This window comes from Patiria miniata, unplaced genomic scaffold (assembly GCF_015706575.1).
Source record: "Patiria miniata isolate m_02_andy unplaced genomic scaffold, ASM1570657v1 HiC_scaffold_7, whole genome shotgun sequence".
Lineage (NCBI taxonomy): Eukaryota > Metazoa > Echinodermata > Asteroidea > Valvatida > Asterinidae > Patiria > Patiria miniata.
The window spans coordinates 41,417,983-41,444,021 of record NW_024037074.1 but is presented as its reverse complement, the minus strand read 5'-3'; the positions used below and the strand labels follow the sequence as shown (position 1 = coordinate 41,444,021).

Genomic DNA, 26,039 nt, shown 5'->3' with positions numbered 1-26,039 from the left:
ATTGTATGCTTTTGTAAAACGTTCCCGGATTACAGCAATATTGTCAGTAAAAGTACCCAGACTGCGGACAATATTACTTTGATATTGTCGGGTGCGCCCTCATCCAGGCATTTTCATTGGTTCCCGTACGATCAAGAGTGTAGAAACTCACAGTTGTGAACCAGTCAACTGAGCGTAGTGCGCGGTACCATCCAACACCGACGCCCATGCAGCGCGCATCGCGCAGCAGGCTAGGTTTCGCGCACTGATGTCAATAATCACAATGGCAGCTTCAAATGGTTTGACGAAATAGGAAAAATGAAGACAGTGTCTTGAATTGTATTTCTTGCAAATCAAGTCAGCCTGATATACATGTATATAATAATAATATATTGGATGGCTATTTTTTCGGGGGATACAAGAATATATTGCACTCGCTATGACAATATTGCACCCTTCTTCGACAAGTGCAATTAATATTGTCATAGCTCATGCAATATATTCTTGTATTCACCTCAAAGACATACAATATTATATAATTATGTGTGGCATGTTCAAACTACAATACATGTGTATGTATAACATGGTATAACATTTTCATAACATACAATGTTACATGTACATGTAATGTACATGTACAGTACGTGCATGAAACTGTGTGTAAAACAATGTTGTACATACATTTACAAGTACGCACAAATTGAACTTATGTAAACAAATCCTCAAATACTAATTGATGAGACATGAATGTGCTGTACATGTACTATGTACATGTACAAGTATGCACAAAAGCTTGTTTCCAATTCCAAAGCATCTATTTAGTCTGAAGCTGGAACCCCACCTACAAATGTATGCCAAAAGGTGTGAAACATGTCTGTATCAACAATGCCATACATCATCAAAGGTGTGAAATGCATCATGTACACCATCCACTAGATATTGTACAGGTAGTCTTGATTATTCTGTGTACATCCACGGGGCACTTACATGTACATGTGTAACGTCCACAACTCACATGTACCGTACATGTAGGCCAACACAAATACACTGCACAGTGTATTATGTGTACATGGAGATTGTGCCTTGTGTTAGTCAGACAACAGAGATCCTTTGACTGTTTATATTCCTGATATTTGTCATGGTTGTCAGAACAAAGAAAATAGATGTTCATGTACATACGTACATTTCCTTGAAGCTTAAAGGGAATAAACAACATTTGCTTTTGCTGTATTTGTCAGAAATGGATGGATTTGGGGGGTTACTATTTTATAGCAAATATTGTTACACTGACTTGTTTGAAGTTTTGTGTTCCTAGATGCTGGAAAAACCAAAGAAAAAACAATCATGTTCCAGTAGTCTGATCCCACTTAAAATGAAACAGAGCAATTGATAGGTGCTGGGGAATTGTAAGGTCAGGGAACCGGTCTAGCTGGCTTGTGCCCGTTTATAGGTGATCGATTGCAAATAAAATGCGGACTAACTACATGTAAATATGGTAAATTGGGCGCAGTATTTTTGAAATACCAGTTTTCTTCCAAAAACTGTAGTACAACCGTTTTAAAATTTGTGTTAATTTGGCATGTGGAAATGCAGTTTATATTATAACCACATCTCCTGTTGTTTTTTTACTGCTAACTTGTGTTAATAGTAACTTTATGGTCAGGCACCGTCAGTGTGGTTCCCTAATGAATGTAATTTACATTTATGTAAAGTTTTGGTGTCGAACTACCGTATGTGCTTCCACACAACATGATCACCATGATCATACTACTGTACATGTACATGTACATAATTATACCGGTACTTGTACATGTTGATTCCTGACATTTGTAACGGTACTTGTGCATAGTGCTAATGGCTACATTTGCACGTGTACCCGGTATGTATACCGGTACATGTACAATACTTGCACATGTACAAATGTACATGTATACATGTACAATACCGGTACTTCCAAAAATCCACCGCGGACAAAAACAATTCTTAGAGTTTGCCAACAAAGCAAAGATTCTAAAATTAGACGGTCGCGTCATAAAGGCAACCACTGAAGCCTGCAACATGCACATGTCTACCACTACACTCTGTCGGACCAGACATAAAGATTCCCGCACAGCACGAGAACCACTCAGCGGGGTACCAAGCAACCTTTAAATAGATTGGAGTTCCCATTCGGCCGATACAATAGGCGGACGGCAACCGCTCAAATTGGTAACCCTTGAAGTTCTTTTTAGATTGACCGGTGAATCAGAAACATAAAAACAGGGGCCGCCTTTTCTTCCCCTTTTTCGGTTTCCGTTGATTTGATTCATAAGAGAGGGGAAAGTGTACTGAGTCATATCAAGAGCCCTGCTTGTACATGCATATAAACACACATGTAATGCTCAGTGATGGATTGACAATTTCTCAGAGCTCACTTGGCCGAATCCCAACAGATCCAACAGTCAGCGTGCGTGGGTTCACGTCTTGCTACAAAGAAGCTCCTGATCTAAGCTTGGCAGATTCTGTTGCAGTCAACTGGGACCTGCCAGCTTTAGGTTTTCAAGTGTGAGGATTTTGTGGGATGTGTGGAATATGTTGAAATGGGTTGTTATCTTTGCACACAAAAGCTTGCATACGCTATGCACAGCAATTGAAGCATTGCTTGAATACCCTGAACGGAAAAGCGTGAATTTACCAAATCACTAACACTAAAATCACACATGTACTACAAAGTATGCAAGATGTAAGTTATTTGGTCTTCACACTGACGTAGTTGAAATAGAGAATTATCAATATTGATGGAAACTTTAAATGTATTTTACATGAAAGATCAAAACAAAAACCAGCAAATTTGTATTCAAATTTTTATACGAGAGACATGTAAAGGCCGGTTCTACTTCATACTTCATGTGAACGCGATGCGAAATTCGCCGGAGCTAAAATGTGTTCCAACTTTTGCACATTTGCAGCACGAAAACTAGCCTTAAAGAACATTGACTGCGACATCTACAGATATGATAAATACATTTAATGTACAGTACGCCTTCTACATGTACCCGTTATGTATGAAATTATTAGAATATTGTGAAAAAGCATACAACTGTACTGGACTTTTTGAACATGAACAGTATGTACACTGTATACAAAAAAAATGTATGCATTCTTACATGTTATTGGGCAAAGCCACTCTCAGCAGCTTTTGACAATTAAGCAAAATCCAAAACACAACATGATTATAAATCAAAAACCTGTAAACCACAACGCTTAATCCCAGCAAACAAGAAAATACATGACCTCGACAAACAATTATAATAAATTCATTGCCTGAAAAACGTGCGCCACTTCAACCTAAAATCCAGGGTCTAGAAATTCCCCCATATCCTGTACGGTCATGACGTTGTGTAAATGGGAATTCATTTATATGCAGATTCAGGGGGTATAATAAAACAAATTTAAAAAAATAACAAGGGACACTTATGTTCACTTTTTCGCTGCAATTGACGTCACTACTGAACAGTTGAGCAAATTGACGGTTAATAATAAACGGTACCACGCTACAAAGGCAGCTCATCTCTGTGTGTACATCTGGTCATTTGCATACGGCGCAGAAATAATTATCTGGTAATTCCGTGATCCATGAAATATGCATCTCTCACTTTCTGCGTTGCGACTAGCCAAATTCATTCGGTGGAAAAACAGGAGGGGGGGGGTTTCAATTCAACACCACTGACTTGTTTTGTTCTAATGGTAAACAGTTTATTGCACAGAATGTATGGTACGTGTACATGTATACATGTGCATTGTCTAGTTTATTCTCAGCTGTGAGATTTTGAAATAATTGTAATGAGTTAGTCACAGGTATACAAACATGTAATATTTTATAGAATGCAGACCTGCAAAGCGACTCCCATAGACTTCAGTGATAATTACATGTGCTTCCGAAAATTATTAAAAATACTCACACCTCTCGAAGGTGTTTGAGACACCCATCAAATTAAAGCTTATTTCATAATCTTTCCTTTTCCGTTCAATTTTTGTTCAATTATCAGATGACTTTTGGGAGAAAATTCCATCCAAAGATGATCATCCCATAAAGAAAATGTATACATGTACCGTATGTTGCAAGAGTATACCACTGAATTCAATATGCAGTAATTACATGGAAATCGTGATATTTATCCCCTTTAAATAGCTCAACGTTTCCTTGAAAAGCAATCTCAAGTACACGTCAGAGTCATTTAGGAAGTCCTTGATCACTTGGACAAAAAAAAGACAAGATTTGGGTAAAATATTAGACAGTGGATGTGCAGTACCGTCCTCAATTCCACCAGAGTAGCAAATCGCGTGATGCAGTGTAAGCTAGACGGAAGTGGCCCGCGCGGCACGGTTCAGCTGGGAGCGTGGGTATGAATATGCAACGAGGGGCATCAGCGCAAGCTGTTAGCGGTCTCCGTGGACCAGGCCAGCGTGTGCGACGGTATCCGCTCAAGATGACATCGGAAGAGAGTCGTTTACATCGGTGTCCATGGGGCACTTAGAGCAGGAAAAGCTAGGAGCTTGCAGTGTCTTGTCGCCAACCAACCTCCCACCCCCCCCCCCCCCAACCAAAATCAGAATGAAGATTCTCGGTGCATTGGTAGTTTTTTTCTGAATGAGTTTCCAGTAAGTCTGGGTCCTTGCTCGATGGTTTGAGTGCGCATCTCTGGAGTGTTTTGTTTATTTGATATGGAATGTTTAAATTGATGCGGGTCCAATGTATTTGGTCGGTAGCCATTTCCAGTACTGCAAGTTACATATTGTCAACACATACACAAACATGTTGCACATGAACATGTAAATGCCTATTAACCCAAACCCCTTGAGCACTTTTACCATCAAGTATCCTGAATCTGCCAAAATCCACCAGTTTTGTCATGCACAAAAAATATTGGTGTCCTGAGTCCATCAGAATCCATCAGTGAGTCCATCAGAATCCACCAGTGTAATACACATGCCAAACATACATGTAGCCAAGGAGTTAAACTGTTGAGTTCCTGAATCCATCAAAGTCCCCAACTGCTCAATGTGGAGGTATCCTGAATCCAACAAAATGCCCCGACTTTTTCAATATGGAGGTATCCTGAATCCACCTAAATCCTACAAAACAGGGGTGTGGATTTTGATGGATTGTGGTACGTTAGGGTTAAACATGTTATGAATCATTCGAATTAGGACAAATGATTTACAAACATGAGCACCAAAGTTTGGACATAAAAGACTGCATTTAATTTAATCTGAAATGACACCTTTTTTAATGTATTCTGCCTATAAAAGGGGTGAATGACAGAATAGCGAAAGTGGACCAAGGGAACCTCCGGCCAGCTTTTGGTCAAACCAGAAAACTAGTTTCCTTCAAGAATTTATACAAAATAAAACAACATACAGCAAGTTACTCTGACAATATAATGATCTGAAGCGATTTCATGCTATTAAAATCAATCATCACAGAATAATTTTCTAATGTACAAATGTGTTCTATTGGGCTCAAACATAATCAGGATAAAAACTGCATTAGCCACCATACTTCATGAAGAGCCCTTACTTACTGTACACTATGCTGTTCATTTAATGCTTAAAGCAGTCAATGCATTTGTTATTGTTTCCTTATTAACAAAGCCTGGTGTTTGTATAACAATCGCCAGCAAGTTTCTGTATACAATGGTCAATCAACAGGAACTTGGGTCATGCCAGGGATTAACAACAGTAATATAACTGTTCAACATAAGCTGATGATCCAGGTGATAATCCTCTGCTAATCTTGTGATTGTTGGGTGGATGTGAAAGGCCAGGACTAAACACAAGAACAATGTGCCTGGCCAGGGACAAAAATCACTGATCCACTTGGCAAACATTCACAATCAATCAATAATGACAGTTACTCATGGGTTTGTGTACACCTGGTGTAATCACATCATTCATAGAACCAGGACACATACCGGTACATGTACATGTGTACACTTGTACATGTAGGCATATACAGTATATGAAAAAATATTATGTCAAACAAGTTTTTGTTGAAGTTGCACTCCTTAGAGCAATAAGACACGACAAGCCTACCGGTAGTAGCGCTGGTCCTAGAGTGCCCGAAATTCTATTTGATTCAGAGCCCTCCTGCTATTTAAACAGTCACAGACAGTCAAAATTCACTTCCACTTCCCTTGTTAAATTGCTAGTCACCAGCAGTCACATCATATGTCAAGCAAGCACGTGACTAGTCAAATTTGGTCAACAGACAAAAGCAGGCAAGTTGTGGTCAAAGCTGTTTTATCACTCACCGGAAGTCAAAGCATAGATGCATCAAAATGCAGTCCCAGCCAGTCAATCCTGCTTTACATATGCTGGGAATTATAAACTGTTGAAAACAGTCACTTGTTTGAATTTGACTGAAAGGTGTACTTGGCACAAATGTTTGTATGGGGGGATTAATTGGGAGTCTTTTCACGCATCACAGATTAAGCTGATGCACTGGCGTTACGGTGCAATCCTAATTAATTTTTTTGGGTCAAGGTGAGACTTAAGCAAGTCTAATTCAAAAATGACAGTCAGTGAGTGAGTCAGTCAGGCCGTGTCCGAATTACTTGGCTACGGCTGGAAATAACACACGGGTCTATGGGAAGTGACTGCAGCCATAGGACATGGCTTCCATAGGACATGGCTTCGGGTACAGAGATGACTACGGGCTGGCTCCAGCAAAAAACACTGAACTACCGGTAGTTGAAATGAATAAATACACGCGTCTTCATCTCGCCTGCTTCGCGGGGGAGGCGGCTGCGCTGCCTATTGACCACTTTGCCAGTGAGTCCCCTGCTTCACGGGCAATCAACGCATGTACAACTTGTGAACACACACACTGAGTTGTACAGATGGGGTTTATGGGTACTTGCATTGTTCTCCCTATACCTTTTCTTTCGAATTTCCCTTGTGGGGTGCTGTTTTCCACGGACCGACTTGTAGGGTACCACTGTTCCCTTTGTGCGAGTAACCCACAAGGTACTTGTAGCTCTCGTAAAAACATACACGAACACCCACACATACACCTTTCACGCTTCATAGTCTAGCGGCGATTAGAGTGCTCACTCCTAACTCCCCGGCGTATATTACTTCCGGACACGTTCCGGGTGCAGACATGAAAAAACATCAAAAGCACAAGTGAAATGAAAGGCTAACTTAACGACTGTGCATTTCAGCTTTCAACGGATTTGCTTCAGACATCTGCTTTGAATACAAAGTTGTGAAGTTGTTGTATTATGCAAATTTTCATCCAATACTTGTATCTATAAAATTGCATTTTATGACCATATCTTACAAATTTGTTACTTTCTCACCCTCAATTTACAATTAAAAATTCACAGTAAAGCTAATCTGTGCTCAACCTAAATTATTCATGATGTTAAATTTGTTACACAATCACATCTTAAGTACATTTTGGCGAAACGTTTGAGGCTGACACTGACACCCAAAAAGTAGATGAGAAGAGTTGTTCCCACGTTGAGTAAGACTGATGTTATCACACTATTCTGTAATCACAAAATGTTTGAATTGCATCTCAAAAGCACTATTCATGTGTAAATTGTACATAATGCAATGAACGGCTCGAAATATCGGTACATGTATAATTGAGTCCATGCCAAGTGCTGGTTTAGTGCTTTCGATGTCTGAAGTAGACTGGTGGTCGAGTAGGTTAAGTGGCTTTTCACACTTTTCATCATTGTTGAAAAAAATGTAATGCTCCATTTGTAAATTCAAGTCCCATTTGAGTAATGTATTTCACGAAGCTTAAACGGCAGCTGTACGTATGATTTCCGTGCGGTCGTGAAATATTCACTGAATTACCTCAGTCTGCCCATCATTTTGAAAAATAAATTTGTCCGACTTTTTTTTGGAATTGGGTGAAAACTCTAAAAATCTTGTCATGGGTAAAATGGCAATTCAACGTGAATGTTATGCAACTTACCAACTCAAAGTCAAAGAGAGAATGTGCCCGTTTCTTTTTTTGAAAATAAAAAAAATTACTCCTGCGCTAGTACATGTAGGTACCGGTACATGTAAATCATTTTGAGCTACTGGCCTCGTAGATTTGTACCGGAAATTTACATGTAGACCCCGTTAATTAATTTTATTTCTAAGGGAGGTACATGTAAGATTGCTGTTCCTTCATATGTACATCACTCCCTCTGCCTCCTAATGTCAGTTCCTGTTGCATTTTTTTTTCAAAGGGTTAAAAAAATCAATGCGAAGGCCAGCTGAGTTGGATGGTCAAGAATCACCTCTAAGCAGCTGTCTATTAATTTGCATATGACCTCTGACGTGACTGCATCTACGAATGGGTTAATTGATGGGTTATGAAGCAAATCTCATGTCTTGGTCGTCTTCATGGAGCAGTACAGGTAAATGTACATGCAGTCTGTGCCGACTACAGCAGACAGAATACCGCTGTGCTTTCAACAAAAATGATGAAATTGTTAGGGGCAAGCGTACTACTTCTGTGTTGACAGCAACTTTCGAAACACTTGCTTCATTATGATTTGTTAAAATGTGAAATAAATAGGGAATAGTTAGCAAAATAATAAATGTAGCTGGGGGTTGGGGTTGGAGGTGTTTTTTGTTGTTGTTGAAAACCTACAATCAATGTGCACGTACTCAATTCTGTGTTTTAACACGCACATTACACACGTACATGTATGTACATGCTTTGTATGATGCGTTCACGTGTACGTAAATGTACATGTGGATGGATTGTCAGTTCATACTTCATGTAAATGTCAGTGCGAGGCAAATTCGTTCAGGTAGTGGCAAACGTCATTTAATTAAACTACCGGTACCATTGTTGACGTCATGAAATTCGCTTTCACTTTCCTTTGAGAGAGTTCCTGCCAGGATCGAGGTGCATAGGATCATTTTTTTATTTGCAGCAACAACATTACTACAAAATCTAAGAAGGAAACATTACAACTAACTGGTGGAAGTTTCAGCTCAGGGGACACTATACATTTTGGGAAAACAGAGAAAACGTATGCACGGTCTGTTACCGTGGGCACGGTTCCTTAAACCACCTTCAATAATTGGTTTCTTCTGAATGATATCATTTTAGGAAGAATAATTTCACACTGTATTTGGTATCTTAATTTTAAGCAAGGATTTTCTCAGTACAGCATTAGGTGTGTTTCCAAGTATTTGCAAATGTTCCTACGTGCGTTTAATACTTCTGGGAAACACTAAGGTCACCTCAGTACAAGACAGAAACGTGCCAAATTAAACTGGCCCCAAGTCCTTTACTGCTCAGTGAGTCATGACAGACTCGTAACACATCCATATGCATGGGCCAATATGGGCAAGACATGCGGTTAACCGCAGGTTGGTCTATTATGAGGGTTGAGCAGCAATCTGTCACACACAGTCAATGTCCTTGGATGGATGAGAGTGGGAAAGTTGCCTCCATCTTGAGGAATTCCCATACAAGGAGCCATTCTGGTTTTTGTGAATTAGTGATGACCATGCTGGGACAGTTTTCCATCTGGAAAATGTGGACCAAGTTATGGGGACTTTTCACTGTTCCCAAAATGTCTTTAAAATAAAAACGGAACATGTATGTATGTGCCTGCTTAAACTTTACGTCTGAGGACATAGAACAATGGGTTACCTGCATTTATGATAAACCTGAGGGCCTGAACCCAAGACTACAGGTCTTCGTGTACAAACCTAACGGGATGTGTCGAGAAAAAGCTGTCCAAACAATAGGAACAAAAGAAGGGGACAATATGGGTCATCAGCTCAGTAGCACATGTACCGGTGTACCAGACCGAACGTGTGTGTGGAGGGGGGGGGGGGATTTTTTGGGAGAGAGGGCGTTTCTAGTTTTGAGTTGGGTGGGTTTTTTTTAGGGGGGGGGGTGTTTTTCTTCTTTTAATTTACTGTCTTGTACAATGTACCAGAAACTGCTCTCACATTAAAGACACAGTTCTCAATATATATACCTGTATGCACAAAATTATGTGCAGATTACCAAGGGAAAAATGTATACATCAATAGATGCAAGTGCGTTTATATTGGTACCTGTTTGCGGGGGAGAAAAAGTTTCCAAAACCTTACAAGTTACAAGTTACTCCAGATATCCAACCAACCAAGTGTCAATTGTGTAAACAGAAACACAACTCAATGGGCTCCGAACGCGAACAAGAGAGGGCTCTTTTTTACCACTTTCGAGAGCCCCGTGGACAGGACGCGCTAGCACATTCATTGCAACGTGCATTCACTAAGGTGATTGTTGTGCTGTGATTATCCACATACCGTACCGGTACTTTGCCAGGAAATGACAGATAAATGCACAATCATGTGTAACCCACTGACCCCAGTGGCGGTCAGAAATCACTGGGGTTGGTTTCCCACGAAAAATGTCACTGGACTGGGTAAATAATTGATGCACAATTCATGGAACAGATTTCCTCTTTTCAATTATTAAGTATACATATACACAAAAAAGTAGTTGACATTGTGAATGCCATGTGACAAAACATTTTTCAACAACATGTGTTAAGTGGAGTCATAGGCCTACATGTACATGTATACATGTACATGTAGCTTGATGCAATTGACATGTTTGACACACGTTGTTGCACAATATAAAGATACCTACAGAACTGCACTAAATTGAACATGTCAACAATGTACTCGCATTAAAATGCTGAATACTTTTGTCGAATTCTTCTGTTTCCAAAACTGCAGACTCGTACACAATGTACATTAATGTACGTTGCAACAGAAAAAGGTACATTAATGTACGTTGCAACAGCAAAGGTACATTAATGTACGTTGGATCAGCAAAGGTACATGTAATGCATAATGTTCAGGAAACACATTGTCAAGTACACATGTACCTTTCACCCCAAATGCCAACAGCTGTTTGTGCATGAATGGATGTCTTATTGTGCTCCACTAGCATTTACACATACAATAGGGCCTATATATTATGTTGTCCTGACATCCGCTTCATAACAATAACTATGTAGGCTACATATTGTACATGTACGGGTTTTGATTCAATTAATAGGGATTTCCCAATACAATACGTGTTGTCCATGCCTTGTCATGCAGTTCCCATTTCCAACAGATAAATTGCGGGTAGTAGTTTGGTACAAACAGTTTTCTGCTTTTAGAAGTTGTGCCATTTTTCTTATTACTGCTCCTGTAATAAACTGAATTTTATTTGGAGACAGAGATCCCCATATAAGGATACAACTTGTCCACCAAGCGGTCTGGGTCTAATGTACAGAATACTGCACACAGGGCCAGTTACAGCAGGGCCAGTTACAGCACAGCCAGATACAAGTAAGCACACGTATGCAAATGGAGAGTCCAAGTACCGTACACACGTCTACTAAAATCAAAAAAATCCAAAATACAGTAATTGTGTGCAATTTTTCTTACTTGGGTTTGAAAACGATTTACAGCTATTGAAAAAAAATTAAATGTAAGAAATTGAAATGTACAGTAAATGCTTATTTACATGAAGGCCAGACAGGGATGTACATGTACATGTCAGTGGACTCTGTAATTTTGCATTAAATTTGAGGTACATGTACATGTACAAAGGCAAGGTATTTGCACTGTACCGTACCGTACATGTACGGTATGTACAGTACATGTACCGGTATGGTGCTAATGTGTTACTTACATGTACAATTTTTTTTAAAACAACTGAAATCAGGCTATTGCCGGAGGACTTTCATGTACCAGTACATCCCTGCAACAGGTTATCAATAAAAATTGCTTATCCACACACTAAAAAAAAAGTAAATTTTACAAAATTGTATGTATGTATGTACCATGGATCTGAAACGTGTAACATGTTATTTCTTTTTGATAAAGTGCAAAGACTTATTCCGCTTTCCGATTACATGAAACTGAATAATAACATTAGTCTAATGAGCAATGTACATCTGAGGTCCTTTGCCCCCTCTTTTCTCTAATGATTAGCGGCCTGGGGCAACAAAGTTGAATGCATTTAAGCAGAGAGTAACAATAAACACTACCATACATTATTCAGGTGCAGCGTAAATGTACACACAGCATTCATGTATCATACATGTACATGTACGTCGGCTCAACGGTTTAACACGCTGACTAAAGCTCCCATAGTGAGTCAGATTGATGGGGATCATCTCAACAGCTTGTAAGGGACCGTCGCAGACTACAATTCCTCGCGGCCTCACAATGTCATCAATTTCACTATCTTGTGGCCGGACAACTGACAATTTGCCAATTTACATGACGACAGATTGTGCAGTTATTAGAAAGGGCCCTGTAAATACATGTACATACTAGTACGAGAAAGCTGTCTGTACAGAGGTTCAAATTGTGGTTTAATTAATATGGATGTCTATGAGAAAACAGCTTGTCTATTGTTAGTACAATGTAGTTGTGATTCCAGTATTTTAAAGGCACTTCGGCAGTAACTTAGGATCATTCGCATTTCATGCATTTTGTTTGTTTCCAATGTAACACCGCTCAAAATCCAAAAAAGAATGTTCAAAACCTAACCTGTTGAAATTTCAGCTCAGTGGATATTACACTTTTAGAAGAAAAAAAAAGGTGAAAGCCCAAGCAAAACGTTTTGATCATGAAACACGATTTCATCTAAAGCACTCTGTATTTCCTAATACCGGTATCAGTCAACTGACTACATTTCTTGATCTCTTCTATGTACGACCGCAAGCCAGGCAGAATAATTTCACGTGGGTGTTAAGTACCAGTACAATCTTTAATCCAAGTAACCTTTTTTTTAATAATAATTTGGTAGGTTACTTTTGGAATAACTGCAAATACTCCTACCAGTACGCCTTTAATATCAGAATGAAAAATAAAGTTTTCGATTTTGCCAAGTTCCGATTCTAGTCTGATCAGTTTAATCACCACTATCATTGTTTTTATCATCTTCATCATCCCATTCTTTTGTCACGTCATTTTGATCAAAATAATGTACTCAGGATTCCGTGCAACCAGTTGATCCCTGGTTTCAATCTCATTCGGAGCACTTGCTGTGTTGAGTTTTAAGTCTCTACTTGAATTTCAAATATTTTTTAAATTCTCCCTACAAATATGACTTTCTTCCTTAGCCTTCTATCAAAAGCTTGTCATTTTTTTAACTCTTTTTATTTAGTGATTACAATGGATTTAGGACTAAAGGGCTCAGCATCAAGTTTTGTTAAAGAACAAAGAGTTTCTTTCTGGTTATTTCTATTTTTGGCATTTTCTGGAATTTTCCTTACAATTAGGCCCTAATGGCCCAAAGGAAATAAACAAGGACATACATTGTATTCATCATTTATTAATGTCTATTTATTCCATATGTCATGATCTAAAAATACTGTTAACCCCACAACTATGATGCTTCCACGAAGCCTTAGGTTTCTATGGACATGCACACGTACACGTGTAGACCTCATTAAGTTAAATTAATGATGGACCATGCAGTGAATAATCATTGAAACATGACTGACTTCAGACCATTGTTCTAGCCACTGTTCAATACAACACCTGTAAGAATTTTGTGGTAAAAAAAGAAATGGGGTCCAGCACGAACACACGTACAAATAAAATACAAAACGAGTCTTCAAAAATGTACCGCACTGAAAACCTCTCATCAAATGCTTTTTAAAATAAATTCTGAATAAGAATTCTTTGTTAGAGGATGCACTTTGTTTTTTAATTATAGAGGCTTGAAGTGCAAATAACATTCCATCTCATTTCTTTGCTTTTGACTCAACAGTGGTTAGAAGTGAAACTAGTCAGTTTCCCATTGTGGTTTACTTGACTTGTTGTTTTAAACATTGTATTTCAAAAGAATATCCAACTAACATGCCGACATAAAAAGTTCACAGTACTAACAAAAAAAAACCCAAATTGGTTGAGTGGGAAAAACACCTGCTACTAATCATTCCTGACAGAGACAGCTTTCTCAAGTATTGCAATTTTATTTTGATTTCACTTCACTGTTTGAGAAAAATACTCCTTCGAATTAGTGTCGTATACACCTGGGATGATGAGAAATGTGAGTTAATGCCTAATTTAGTGTTGTGGTTGGATACTCAACCAGCCTGGAGCACTACCAAAGACCTACCAAGCTTCCCAAGCTTCACTGACACAGGGTGATCTTAGTGGACAAATTTCATCGCCTCATATCCACCAAAACAATCCACTTGAACAAAAGGTACCAATTAAGTTCCCTGTCTAAACCACAGTCTTGTTTTCATCAGCAGATAACTAGGATGATTAGGCAAATTTATTCAAACTTTGAACGCACCCATTTTTCAGCTTTGAATAGTCAAGTACCGGTACTTGTCTGAGAATGAACTTGCGATGACAAGTCATCCAAGTTTATGTATGGTTCGTGAGCCAGAAACCCTCAGATAGTACATGTAAGGGTGCATTTACTCACATCACAGCTCCATGCTCACGCTCTACACATGTCTCACTATAAATAAACTACGGTACAGTAGCTACTTCTTTTAGGCAGACTAAGTGCAAGTATGTAATGTACCTGGTAATCATTAACTCTGAGCTTCCAAGATTCTTCACATCCACTGAATAGTTTAAGAGGATTTTGGTGGAATTTAGAAAGTTAGAATCAATTTTGTTTTTACACTTTCGTCTCGCCTACTCGTATTGAAATCGTAACAAGAACCAAGTCCCAAACACAGGTACCGGTAGGCGAGGCATGCCGTTCAAACTTACACCTTAATGTGCACGGGTCAGATGTAGATTTTGGATTTTCTACCCAAGCAGAGCTTGAGTTTACCCATGCAGAATCCATGTGGGATTCTTCCTAGTGTTTGATTCTTGCCCGGGTCTAACACAATGTACATGTACTAATAAAGACATCAAGTTTCCACCGAAATCAGAACGGAGGAAGTGATTTTGAAAATTTTAACAGTGTGTGTAATTTTTAAAAACATAATTATTTTTGGATAGCCCCTTCAGGTCAGAATTGTCTTTTGTGATGCCATGCCTTATACACGTGTACCTGTACCGGGTACCTCAGGTTTAAATCAAGTACTCTGATATTTATTCCTTAACTGTGACGTCACAAAAGAGCTACCCGTGTTTGTCCTAATTCTCTTCAATGCTAAATAAGAACGGTGCAGGTCTGAAATCTGTTCTCAGGTTCCCCATCAATGGGGGAAAAGAAAGGGATTAGGAACACATGAATGGCACTGTTGCCATGTGCCCACGGTCAAGTGCACTCTTCTGAAAAGGCACGACAGGTTTCTGCATTTTGGTAGTGTGGCCGTTAACTTCAACACCAATCTACATTGTACCATTCAAAACTGTGCAGCTATTTTGGACGTGGTTTGGACGTGGGTCACACACGTACAGTTTTGTACTACCACTGTACCGGTATATCTATTCAGAAAAATTTGTAAAGGCTGGCTCATAATTTAGGTGAATGCGAATTTTATGCCATGAAACATCATTGCGAGATTTGTTACGAGTTAATACATGCGTGCATTCAACTTTAAAAAATTTCCATCAAAACATGTTGATGTGACGCCACAAATTCAGGGTCGTGTTGCTTTCTACACCTGTGGGATCTTCACATACTAGTACATGTGTACATGTACAGCGATGATGAATTGACATATCATCAGATCATCGCCATTTCGCCAAAGTGATGAATCCCTCCAAAACCATGATTTTAAACAATTTGAGATATTTGGATATTCGTACATTTTATGATGTCCTCTACTGGTACATTGCGAACGTGCGGTAACTCAGTTTTTCATTTTGACAAAGTGACAAATCTCGATTCGTCACTAAATCTCATTGATTTTGCATGTGCACCATATTTACTAGCCTCTACAATTTGCATTTTGACAAAGTGATGAATCTGTGTTCTAAAATGTATACATTTTATGTACGCGCATCACGAATCTGCGTACACACACAATGCTACATACATGTACATGTACATGTACATGTGACCAATGTGCATGGTCTCATTTTTCTTTTATGACAGAGAGACAAATAAATTTCTCCCAATTAAACATGCATTCATAAATACCTCAGACAGTTTAGCCATTCCTATTGGTCGAGAGCCCGTCAGGTGGCCGGTATTAAACGGATGATAAAGACATGGCTAGCTGGTCTTAAACACTTTTCCAGTGTCACAATAAAATGTGGACTCCTAAAAATCCAGTGCCTCTTATCGTTTAATTGGTTGAACGTTCACAATCCTCACGTAGGCATGCGCAACACTACCAGGGAGTTAGAATTTTATAGTTCTAAATTCAAAACGCAACGCGCCAGGTGCGTTCTGCGCGACATCGCATAGAACATGATACGCGCGCGTCAATCTCCATAAAAGGGTTGTTTTCATCTTACTCGCCAGCTGAACACTCCATTATTTTGCAGGAGGGATGATTCAAAAAGCATAAAGTGAATTTGTTGAACAAAATCGGGATGTTTTGCACGAATTATATGATTTTTTTTTACCGAAAAGGTATTTATGAATGGGAATAAATATGTACTCCGTCGGTATTTATCACTCTGTTTAATACCACTTAGAGTCTGGGTGCTGATAATTACCCTCGCCTCCGGCTCGGGTAATTATCAGCACCCAGACTCTAAGTGGTATTAAACAGAGTGATAAAAACCTCCGGAGCACACATTTATTCCCTTATTAATGAAAACAGAGACGAGGTTTTGGCTATTTACATATTACTACTGGGCTATCGCATCAGTTATATTTTTTTCAATAAGAAATTTATAAACTTATTTATCCATTTATCAATTCGAAACACTGACCAACTTCAAATGTGATTTTCTCAAAACTCGGTTTTGCAGCTGTGTGTATGCAAACTCGTCACCTCGTTAAAACGGTGACGATAAGTGTGTGCGTACATGTACATCAGGGTAGCATATGAACATGACACATATGCACACTTTAGGTTCATGAGTCATTCTTGACCAAATCATCATCTTTCATCGTAGTCACAGTGAAAGCACAATAAATCAACTGTCTCCCCAAAAGTAGAGACTGAAATGGCAGGTCAAAAGTGCCGGGCTTAATTTGTCCCTTGTGATGAAAGTTTAAGTAGATGTGTATTTATGCTTCTCCAGGCAACATAACGGTGCCGATCCTCCATTAAGTACGTGCAATAAATTCCAGCACATCCATGCAAAACGTAGAGTGGATAAATTCAAGCCCAATAACTGTGACTGTGTAACTTTATCCGGCTTACAAATGGTTCTACAGCTTTTTCACTCTCTTGCATGTCGACAGTAATGTACGTGTATTTTATTATTTGAGGAATAGGGCTACCTGTAGTTTAGGGTGGGCCTTATCCTAAGCCAACTTTCTTACCAAACCAAAGATTAGGAAATTGTGTTGATGGCCATGGACATACATGTAGAGTGCAATGCTGGTGTATAAATATTAGCAATGATGAGAAATTATCAATGCTTGTTATTCACGTGTGAAGTCACACTACCTACACTGTAGTTCACAACATGCATGCATTGGGCCAACATGCATTATACTGTGCATGAATGACTACAGGTAATGCACATGTTAATAAAAAATTGTCTGGAACCACAGATTCATGAAGGAATGCAGCCACGGCATGCCGCAGGGAATATCAGGCCTAATAATATCTCATTACCAAACAGACTGGTGCCGTTTGATGTCTTCCATGTACTTGACTTTTTCCAAGTCGTGTATTAGGGTACCACTCCCGCGGCTAGACAATACGCACACAAGGGAACCTATCATCGGGTATATGAGCACTTTGGGATGTCATCCGACGAACGGCATCACGTCTTCACTCATGTGATAAATGCCTACAGTTCTGGCCCGTTCAAGGGTATAATCCCATCTCCCTGGGAGAGATCGAGGAGAGAAGAGGCAAGGGGAGCTGAGCAGCGACGGCCATTAAGGAGACTGATGCCTTGGCAATCTCCTTGGGGGCCGTGTGATCAGTTATGATGAGGCAAGGCATCCAGTGTGAGATGCCATCTAAAGTACCCAGCAAAGGCACCACGCGTACTATGCTCGCATCCGTGACAAGGCCCTGAATCGCCGAGTCGTTAAAGATAGACCAGACTATAAAGATGTCGGATCTTCTTCTCAAGTCTGACTGGGGTCTGGAGACTTACAGATCCCATGTTCTTGGTAATGATAGTGACACACAAGAGGATGGACAGCTACTACATGTACATGTATGTGTACATGTTCATGGATTCAGGTGTTGTTATGTGATACTCACAGTATCAGAAACAGAAAAAACTGCTGAACATGTAATTTTGTACATCCAATAGCTATAAAGTCTACAAATTGGGTAGTTCTAGCTTTACGAGATACATATTTGTCTAATTTTAATTAGCGTAAAATTACAAGAAGACAGTTCAAAAAAGGTCAAGACCTTCACACATTTAAAAAATTCCAACATTTTCTGAGTCCCCTGGAAGTTTTAACAAACAAAAACAATTTCAGCAACTCCCCCCCCCCAAAAAAAAGGTATTAGTCTACCGTACTTGCACTTCATAATCTGATTAGAATCCATTATAAATTAAGACAGGTCTCTAAGACAAAAGATAACTCAGTGATAACGATCAAATTCTATGGGATTCCTTACCTTTTGAAGACTACTTGGATTTAGTTGAGTTTTATCAATTATCTTTATTGCCACCTGCAAATGCAAAAAAGGGAGATAAAGGTTATATTTAAAACATCTACGCTAAAAATAACCATGACATTGCTCTACATGCGTGCATATTGCATAAAAATTCTCCACGGTTATGTAGTCAAGATATAACGTTACTCATACTTGTACTTTAAACTTTCTTTTTTCTTGCAAACAGAAAAGGAGGCAGCGTCTTCCCCGCAAAGCGGACGAAAAAAAAAAAAAAAAGGTTTTTAATATTCATTACACAAGATCTGAACTAACATACGAGTTCACACTCAAAGCATGTCACTGAACATTTTTATCTTGTGAGATACAATGTATAAAGTACATCTTGCATAACACAAACAGAAACGGGCAACTAAGTGTAGTAAAAACAAATTACATGTAGATAAGACTAGAGATTCCTTGCCTAATTTCCTGCTTTTTGTTTTTAACCCTAACAGAACTCAGCCCATCAAACCTCAACAGCATGTATTGTTGGAATCTGTCAGGATGGGTACAGTACCCCTAAACTGACAGTCTTTTACATTGGGTTGGCGCACCTCCAGAAAAGTCAGAAATATGTGCGTGCAGTTTCCCATATAGTGTTGGAATTTGCCAGGATGGGTATATGGTTCCTAGTAAATGATGCTAGGGAGTTTAATGAGATGGCTTTTACAACCTGGTCTTTCCCTTTATGAACATATTTCAATCAATCACGTCAGTACAATGTATCTACTGACTCCTAACCCCCCTGGTAGTTCCCCTTCTAAATCCAACAAAGTCCAACTGTTACTCATATGAGTTTTCTCACTTTCCTGCTCAATCCAACACCGTCCCACACAATCCAACTTGCCAAGTTGTTGGGTACCTGAACATATAAAATGACTGGCATGTTCAATCCAACAGAATCCAACTGTGCCTTATTTTTCTGTTTGCTGCTGGATCCAACAGAGTCCAACTTGGCGTTATTATTCAGTACCCAACAGAATCCGACTCCGAATGTTTTCAGTTGCCTGCTGAATCCAACAGATTTTAACAGGAACACATACTTGTAAGGGGTTTATTGCTCAATCCAACACGACCCAACGGTTATGTAAAATGGTTGGATCCTGTTGGATTGAGCAGTGTTAGGGTTTTGAGGAATAAATTTGCAAGAGTTTCAATTTAAATTTGCAAAGTATTGTAAGGGATGAGATTGTCAATTTAAAAAAAAAAGGTCTGAAAATTGATGAAAGGCCTGAATATCTTTCTATACTACTAATGTCTTTGTCTCAGATTTTAAAAAGTCTGATTTCGGACAAAAGTCGGAAAAATGTCCTGCCTGTATATTTTGCAGCACTTACTGTAATTTGGAGTACTTACATGTTGTTGTTTTTTGATCAGGTAGGCCTACTCTATCATTCAAAATTTATTTCATATAAATATTTCTTTGACCAACTCTGATTAGGTAATTACTCCATCACAAGTTATACACTTTTGTAGTGTGTGATGCATTTATAAAGAAGCAGAGAAACCAATATTCTTTTATCATACAACCAAATAAATCAAATACATGTAATTAGTTCTAAAGGTGTTTAACAAAGTTTCAACAATAATTCTTTTGCAAATTATTCAAAAATTTCAAAAACAAATATCAAGATGAGACATTACATGTACATGACAAACTTCACAATAACCCTGTTTTAAATTGCAGTCTTGAAATTCTCCTTCGCAAAAGTCCAAACAGAAGGTCACACTATCAAGTCTTAATGAGAATACCAGTGCAAAACCGAGAAGATTGATACAAGAGCACTTAATTTTACTCTTCAGTGTCTTTTTCATGCATCATTGAAATTCCATGAAAATGAGTGAGTGATATGATGTCTCATCCTATTTTGCCTTTTCCAAGTGTTTTAGTCATAGGAGACAGTTCCAATTTGTCCTTCACATTTGTGGCCTGCTAATATGATGTGGCCAATCAAGTGACTGATGACCAATGTACATAATTAACTAAAATGAGGTGCCATCATATGCAGATGTGTGGGAGGCGGGGCGGGGGGGGGGGGGGGGAGAGATAAATTACAAGTGGATCAAATGCAAAGGAAACTGCTGATTGTTGTGTTGCCTCAATGTCAAATGGTCTTTGTCCAACGACTAGATTCCGATTTTATTCCTTGGATTTGGGTTTTAAAGCCAACGGGACAGTAGATGTCGCTATGAACAGGAAGAATCAAATTCCGTCTTGGGAATTTTGAGCATGCCTCACACATGGGTGTGTGTGTGTGGAGGGGGGGGTAGGGCTGCCGAACTTCCAAGTATGGATTTGGCTTCAAATATCATGCTTGTCAGTGACTACTAACTAGCCGTATTGGGGGAATAAATCCAAACTACATGTAAACTCTGTCTAGTGTTCTGCTGATTCAAGAAGAATCTATAAGCTACAACAATGGGAATTTTATTCAGAACTCAGATCCATAAAATTCAACAAAACTTCAGAACAGATAGATTTGGACTCCTCTGGTAGCAAACTTAAAACAGAAAGCAAAATTTTCAGGATATTTCACTGTTCATAATGTGAAGAAATATCCAAAATACTCAAGATATTACTAATGTTGGCTCCAATTGATATATTCAAATATTAAGATAAATATTTGAAGAAAAATTATACTGATTTTATTACTTTCAGCATGAAGCAACAAACGAAATGGGGGGGGGGGGGAGGGAGAATGTTCATTCACTTACATGTAGCACACAGTTTGGAAAAGCAATCCAACTACCGGGTATTTTGCATCCAAAATTAACCGTAATCAGAACTTTGCTAAGACCTCAAAAGAAGCGCAGTGAAATGCATCTTGTCATTTCTTTTCTCATAATTTCCCCTCAGAATTTCAATGACTGAAACAACAACTGTTTTTTCTTATGTCTCACCAACCAAACAAAATTCCAGCACAACAGATGAACTTTAACAATGTATACATACGGACGAATTGAACAAACCCAAAACACTCAAACCAGCACACAAACAAAACTATTAAGCAGATTTTCAAATAGGCATGAACACAATACAACACAATCCAGATATCCAGCTCATTTGAAGAGCCTAAACCATTCATTGGGTCACACGTCCATTGCCAGACGCGGACAAAGTCTCCTCACGCTATGCAAACGCACGTGACCGATGTGAACCAAACTCACGCTAGCTTGCTCTTAAAACCTTTTGTCTGATTCTGTACTCTTTTATATATATCTACATCTACAATGTAATAGTGTTTTGTGCAGATTTTTTTTTGGTCAAAAGCGTTAGATTTGTGCATCAAGAGCAGGGCTTCAATGGTCAGCTATAACAGGGTGAGTCAAAAAGAAAGTGACCAAATTAATACAAAAAAATAATTTTTCCATGCAATTTCCATGTATTCCCAAGTTATGTCTATTTTTAAAAAAAATACAAAATGCAGCTGTCAACCACTGATCATTTACAGTTCTACGAACTGATGAATACCCATTAAATACAATGAAACATGGCCGTTTTCCCACCTCTGTGAATGAACAACAATTTGCAAAGAAAAACAGACAAAACTGGTATCAATATTTCAGAAAAGAAAGAGTTGATTTGTGCCTAATACTCAAACCACAAAATCTTGATCCAAAATAATAAAATCTTGTTTGTATTTGAATGCCTGTGTGCAATCTGTAATTCTCACTCAGCTCAACAGCTTCCAATGGCATTCCATGGACAGCTATAGAAATAGGTTCTCTTAGTTAAACATGCATAACTTCTGATAGCATGGATCAATTTCAGTAATTCTTCTTTTTTTACAGATGAGTGGAAGAACATGCTGTTTTCAGAAATAGTTCATTGGTGTATCAAATTTGATTTGCTTTTTTAAGAAAAAAAAAATCATTGATCCAGGTCACTTTCTTTTTGACTCACCCTGTACAGGGCGAGTATGTACCCAAATGTCGGGACTATTGTTTTATTGAAGTTCTGCATGTAGCACTTTCAAAATCTAGGAAATGAAAGCCCAATTCATAAACTTTCTTTAGTACAATAATCATTCAAATCACCCGTGTATTTTTCAAGTTACGGAATTTTAAACACAACCACCGCCTTTCCACGAATCACAAAAAAGGTACGCGTTCTTTCAGCAAAACGAAAACAATTCATACACATCCCTATGTGATTTGTTTTTGTTTTGCTGAAAGAGCACTGAACTTTTTTGTGATCCGTGGACAGAACCTTGAAACGGTGGTTGTGTTTATAATTCTGTAATTTGAAAAGTACATGAGTGATTTGAATGATTCTTTACTAAAAGAAAGCTTATGAATTGGGCTTTCATATCCTAGATTTTGAAGGTGCTACATGCAGAACTTCACTAAAACAATGGTCCCGACACTTGGGTTTCTGGGTTTTTTTACTCACCCTGTAGAGTACAGGAAACCCTTGAATGGGTCTAACTGAACCCAGGCCAAAAAAAAACCAGAACACAAAAGAGAAATCTTGCTTGAATCTTGCTTAACCCTAACCCCCTTGAGCAATTCACTAGGAACCTTCCTCACTCTTGCAAAATCCAACACCAAGGTAACTCAACATCCAAACTGTTGGACTCTGATAATGGTAGTAGTCTGCCTGACCCCATTTAAAGCATAATCAGTTTACTAGTGAAGTACTCACTCCAACAGAATCAAACAAAACATGCAGGATTTTGAAGGGTTGGGGTGGTTAGGGTTAACCTTTACATGACAACAGCCAACATATACATGTAATTGTAATGTTAATTTGCAGACTGACTCTGTATACATGTACTTTTTGTGCATTTGGATGTACATGTAAACTGTGCAGGAACTACATGTAAATATTATGGTAACTTGCAAAGATTTTAACAGCTTACAGGGAAAAAGAGAATTGTGTTATCTCACTCTACAAATATTGAAGCTTCCGAAAGATTTTGTTTAATTATCACAGCATCGTGCACTGATCAAATAAAAAGGTCCGTTTACACAGTCCTTCCATGAATAAGGAAGATATTGATTGAAAAAACAAATGTTGGATCTGAACGATAAAAATGACAGTCAGTCCTATTCAATGAATTTTTTTTTTAAGAAACCTGCTGAATCTAACAGAATCCAACAGCATAATCACGAGTGTGGTCTGTGTTTCCCTCTGAATTCAACTGAATCAAACAGTGAGAACAAAAAAAGCCTCTTTTTCACAGTTAAGAAAAAAAATCACTTGAATTCCCAACTTGGCCCAATGACGTGGCTCTGCTTACCATTAATTAGAAAAATCCCTGCTTAGCAAAAACTTCTGTGTTTACTGTAGTGTTAGCATATCTCACAGGTTAGCAAAGAATTTTGGCTTTTTGCGTGCGTACATCCCGTAACTAAGGATTCCGTGCTTACAGGGTTAGCACAGAATTGTTTGCTAGCAACCAATTCCCTCATAGGGAACGTGTTGCTTGGGTTCTTGGGCAAGAGACTTTACTACAATTGCCTCTCACCACCCATTAGTACAAAAGGGTACACGTACCGGTACATGTACCTGTGGCAGAGACCAGATTGCGCTGATCTCGAGCTGCTGCAGAAAATAATGGTCGAATGACCTAATGAACAGGTGTAATAATCATGAAGTTTTGAGACCTTTGATATAAGCGCTATATTATAAGCACCACATTATTATTATCAGGAAAAAGAGAAATAAAATAAAACATTCTAACAAACAGACTGGTATTGTGGCTTACCTCTTTCCCTGTCGGTATATGCTTAGCGAGTTTCACCTTGGCAAAGTTCCCCTTGCCAATAGTTTTGATGAGGCGGTATCTACCAACGTGTGGTTGGTCATCGCCCATTCTTGTACTCCGACTTCTCGACGATGATGTATTTGAATCATCTCCCTGAAGGTAACAAAATCAGAAAGGAAAAATCGAATCAATCCCTATTAAGTAGGATTTACTCGTTCTGGAGAAGAGAAAAGTTGGAGAAGTGATATCATGAGACAGGCTGAAATGTGCCCAGTATAAGACATTAACCCTAACCCTTGCAATCATCCAAAATCCACCAGGTATTCAAAATCATCCTCCGTTGATTATTGCGAATGCACTGTCTCAAGGTCTTAATTAAGCTGTAGGCCTACCTTGTGTTGTTTACGCTTAGCCATGCATAAATTTAAGCTTAGATGATACTGGATATCATCGGCACTTCCTAAACCTATTCAGGGTGATTGTTGGAGGATTGTGAAGGATTGAGGCAGTGGCCACTCCTCCACTGAAAAAAAATTCGAGAACTAACGGATGATTTTGGAGGATTGAGGCTGTGTCCGATATTTACATTGATTGAGGATGGGTCCTAGCCAAAAAGGCCAAGGCGGTTAGGGGGTTTTCTTCACTGTATGAAGCTACCGTATATTGACTTTGAAATAATTCCAAAATGTGAATTTTAAAATTTTTTTCAAATTAATGAGCACTCTTAAGCTTGACTGCTGAGTTCTCAATGCCTATTGCCTGCTGATACTGACTGCACGAACCTCCACAACTCTCACTCAACTGTGCTCATCAACAGACTCTGACTGAAAATCAAGCTTTGAAAAGCAGGCAGCGTACTGTACATATGTACGTACATGTACGTGTACAGATGTGGGTCAATCATGGGTTCATTCAATAAGATGCAGCACAGACAATCTTCTTGATGACAAAATGGCTGCGTTGTAATTGCACAGGTATATGTGTGTACACACAAGGAGCACCAGTCTAGCTACATGTACACATGTACATGTATCTTGTGGTACATGTACATGTATCTTGTGGTACATGTACATGTACATATACAAATGTACACGTTTTTTATGTATATGCCGGGGGAGGTTTTTAATACACTTGCTCGCATGCCTGGATCATAATTTCATTAGGATCGTACCACAGTCTGGGGATGTTGACCTAGCATGGGCCACTGGGACATCTGCATGAACAACCATCATTCTTCAGATTGGCTCTGGTTTGGTTGATGTATACATGTAGATCTATTTTCTGAATCTATTTTCTGATCAGCAATTTTGAAAATGTGTCTGTTGATAAAAATTACACTGTAGTGTGTCCACTTTGTGTACAATTAAATCATAACGTCAGTGAGAAAACTAATAAAAAGATTATTGGAAAACTAACATCTACATGTAACAACTTCCACAAATCAATATCAATTAATGGCCACACGCCTATGAACTCTTTTTGACATCAGTTTTTAACAAATTATTATATTATTAAGTACTACTAAGTTTGTGCTTTAATTGTTACTTTGATTACCAAAAAAAGAATATATAAGTTTCTTATCTTAAAAAGCACAATGAATAAGAACAGAAGTGAACAAAACTCAAATAAAAACTTGTTGCTTGAATAGGATTTGAACTTGGGC

General features: G+C 38.6%; 1 protein-coding gene across 7 annotated transcripts in view; it reads right to left on the bottom strand.

Annotated features, from left to right (window-relative positions):
• LOC119746376 (MAP/microtubule affinity-regulating kinase 3-like) overlaps window positions 1–26,039 on the bottom strand; it is a 74,719-nt gene that overhangs the window by 38,860 nt on the left and 9,820 nt on the right. For all 7 annotated transcript variants that reach the window (XM_038223288.1, XM_038223290.1, XM_038223283.1 and 4 more), the window contains exons 3-4: window positions 24,377–24,529; window positions 18,627–18,680 (exon numbers count right to left, since the gene is read on the bottom strand). In XM_038223288.1, coding sequence (XP_038079216.1) covers window positions 18,627–18,680; window positions 24,377–24,529 — 207 coding nt within the window. The remainder of the gene's footprint in view (window positions 1–18,626; window positions 18,681–24,376; window positions 24,530–26,039) is intronic.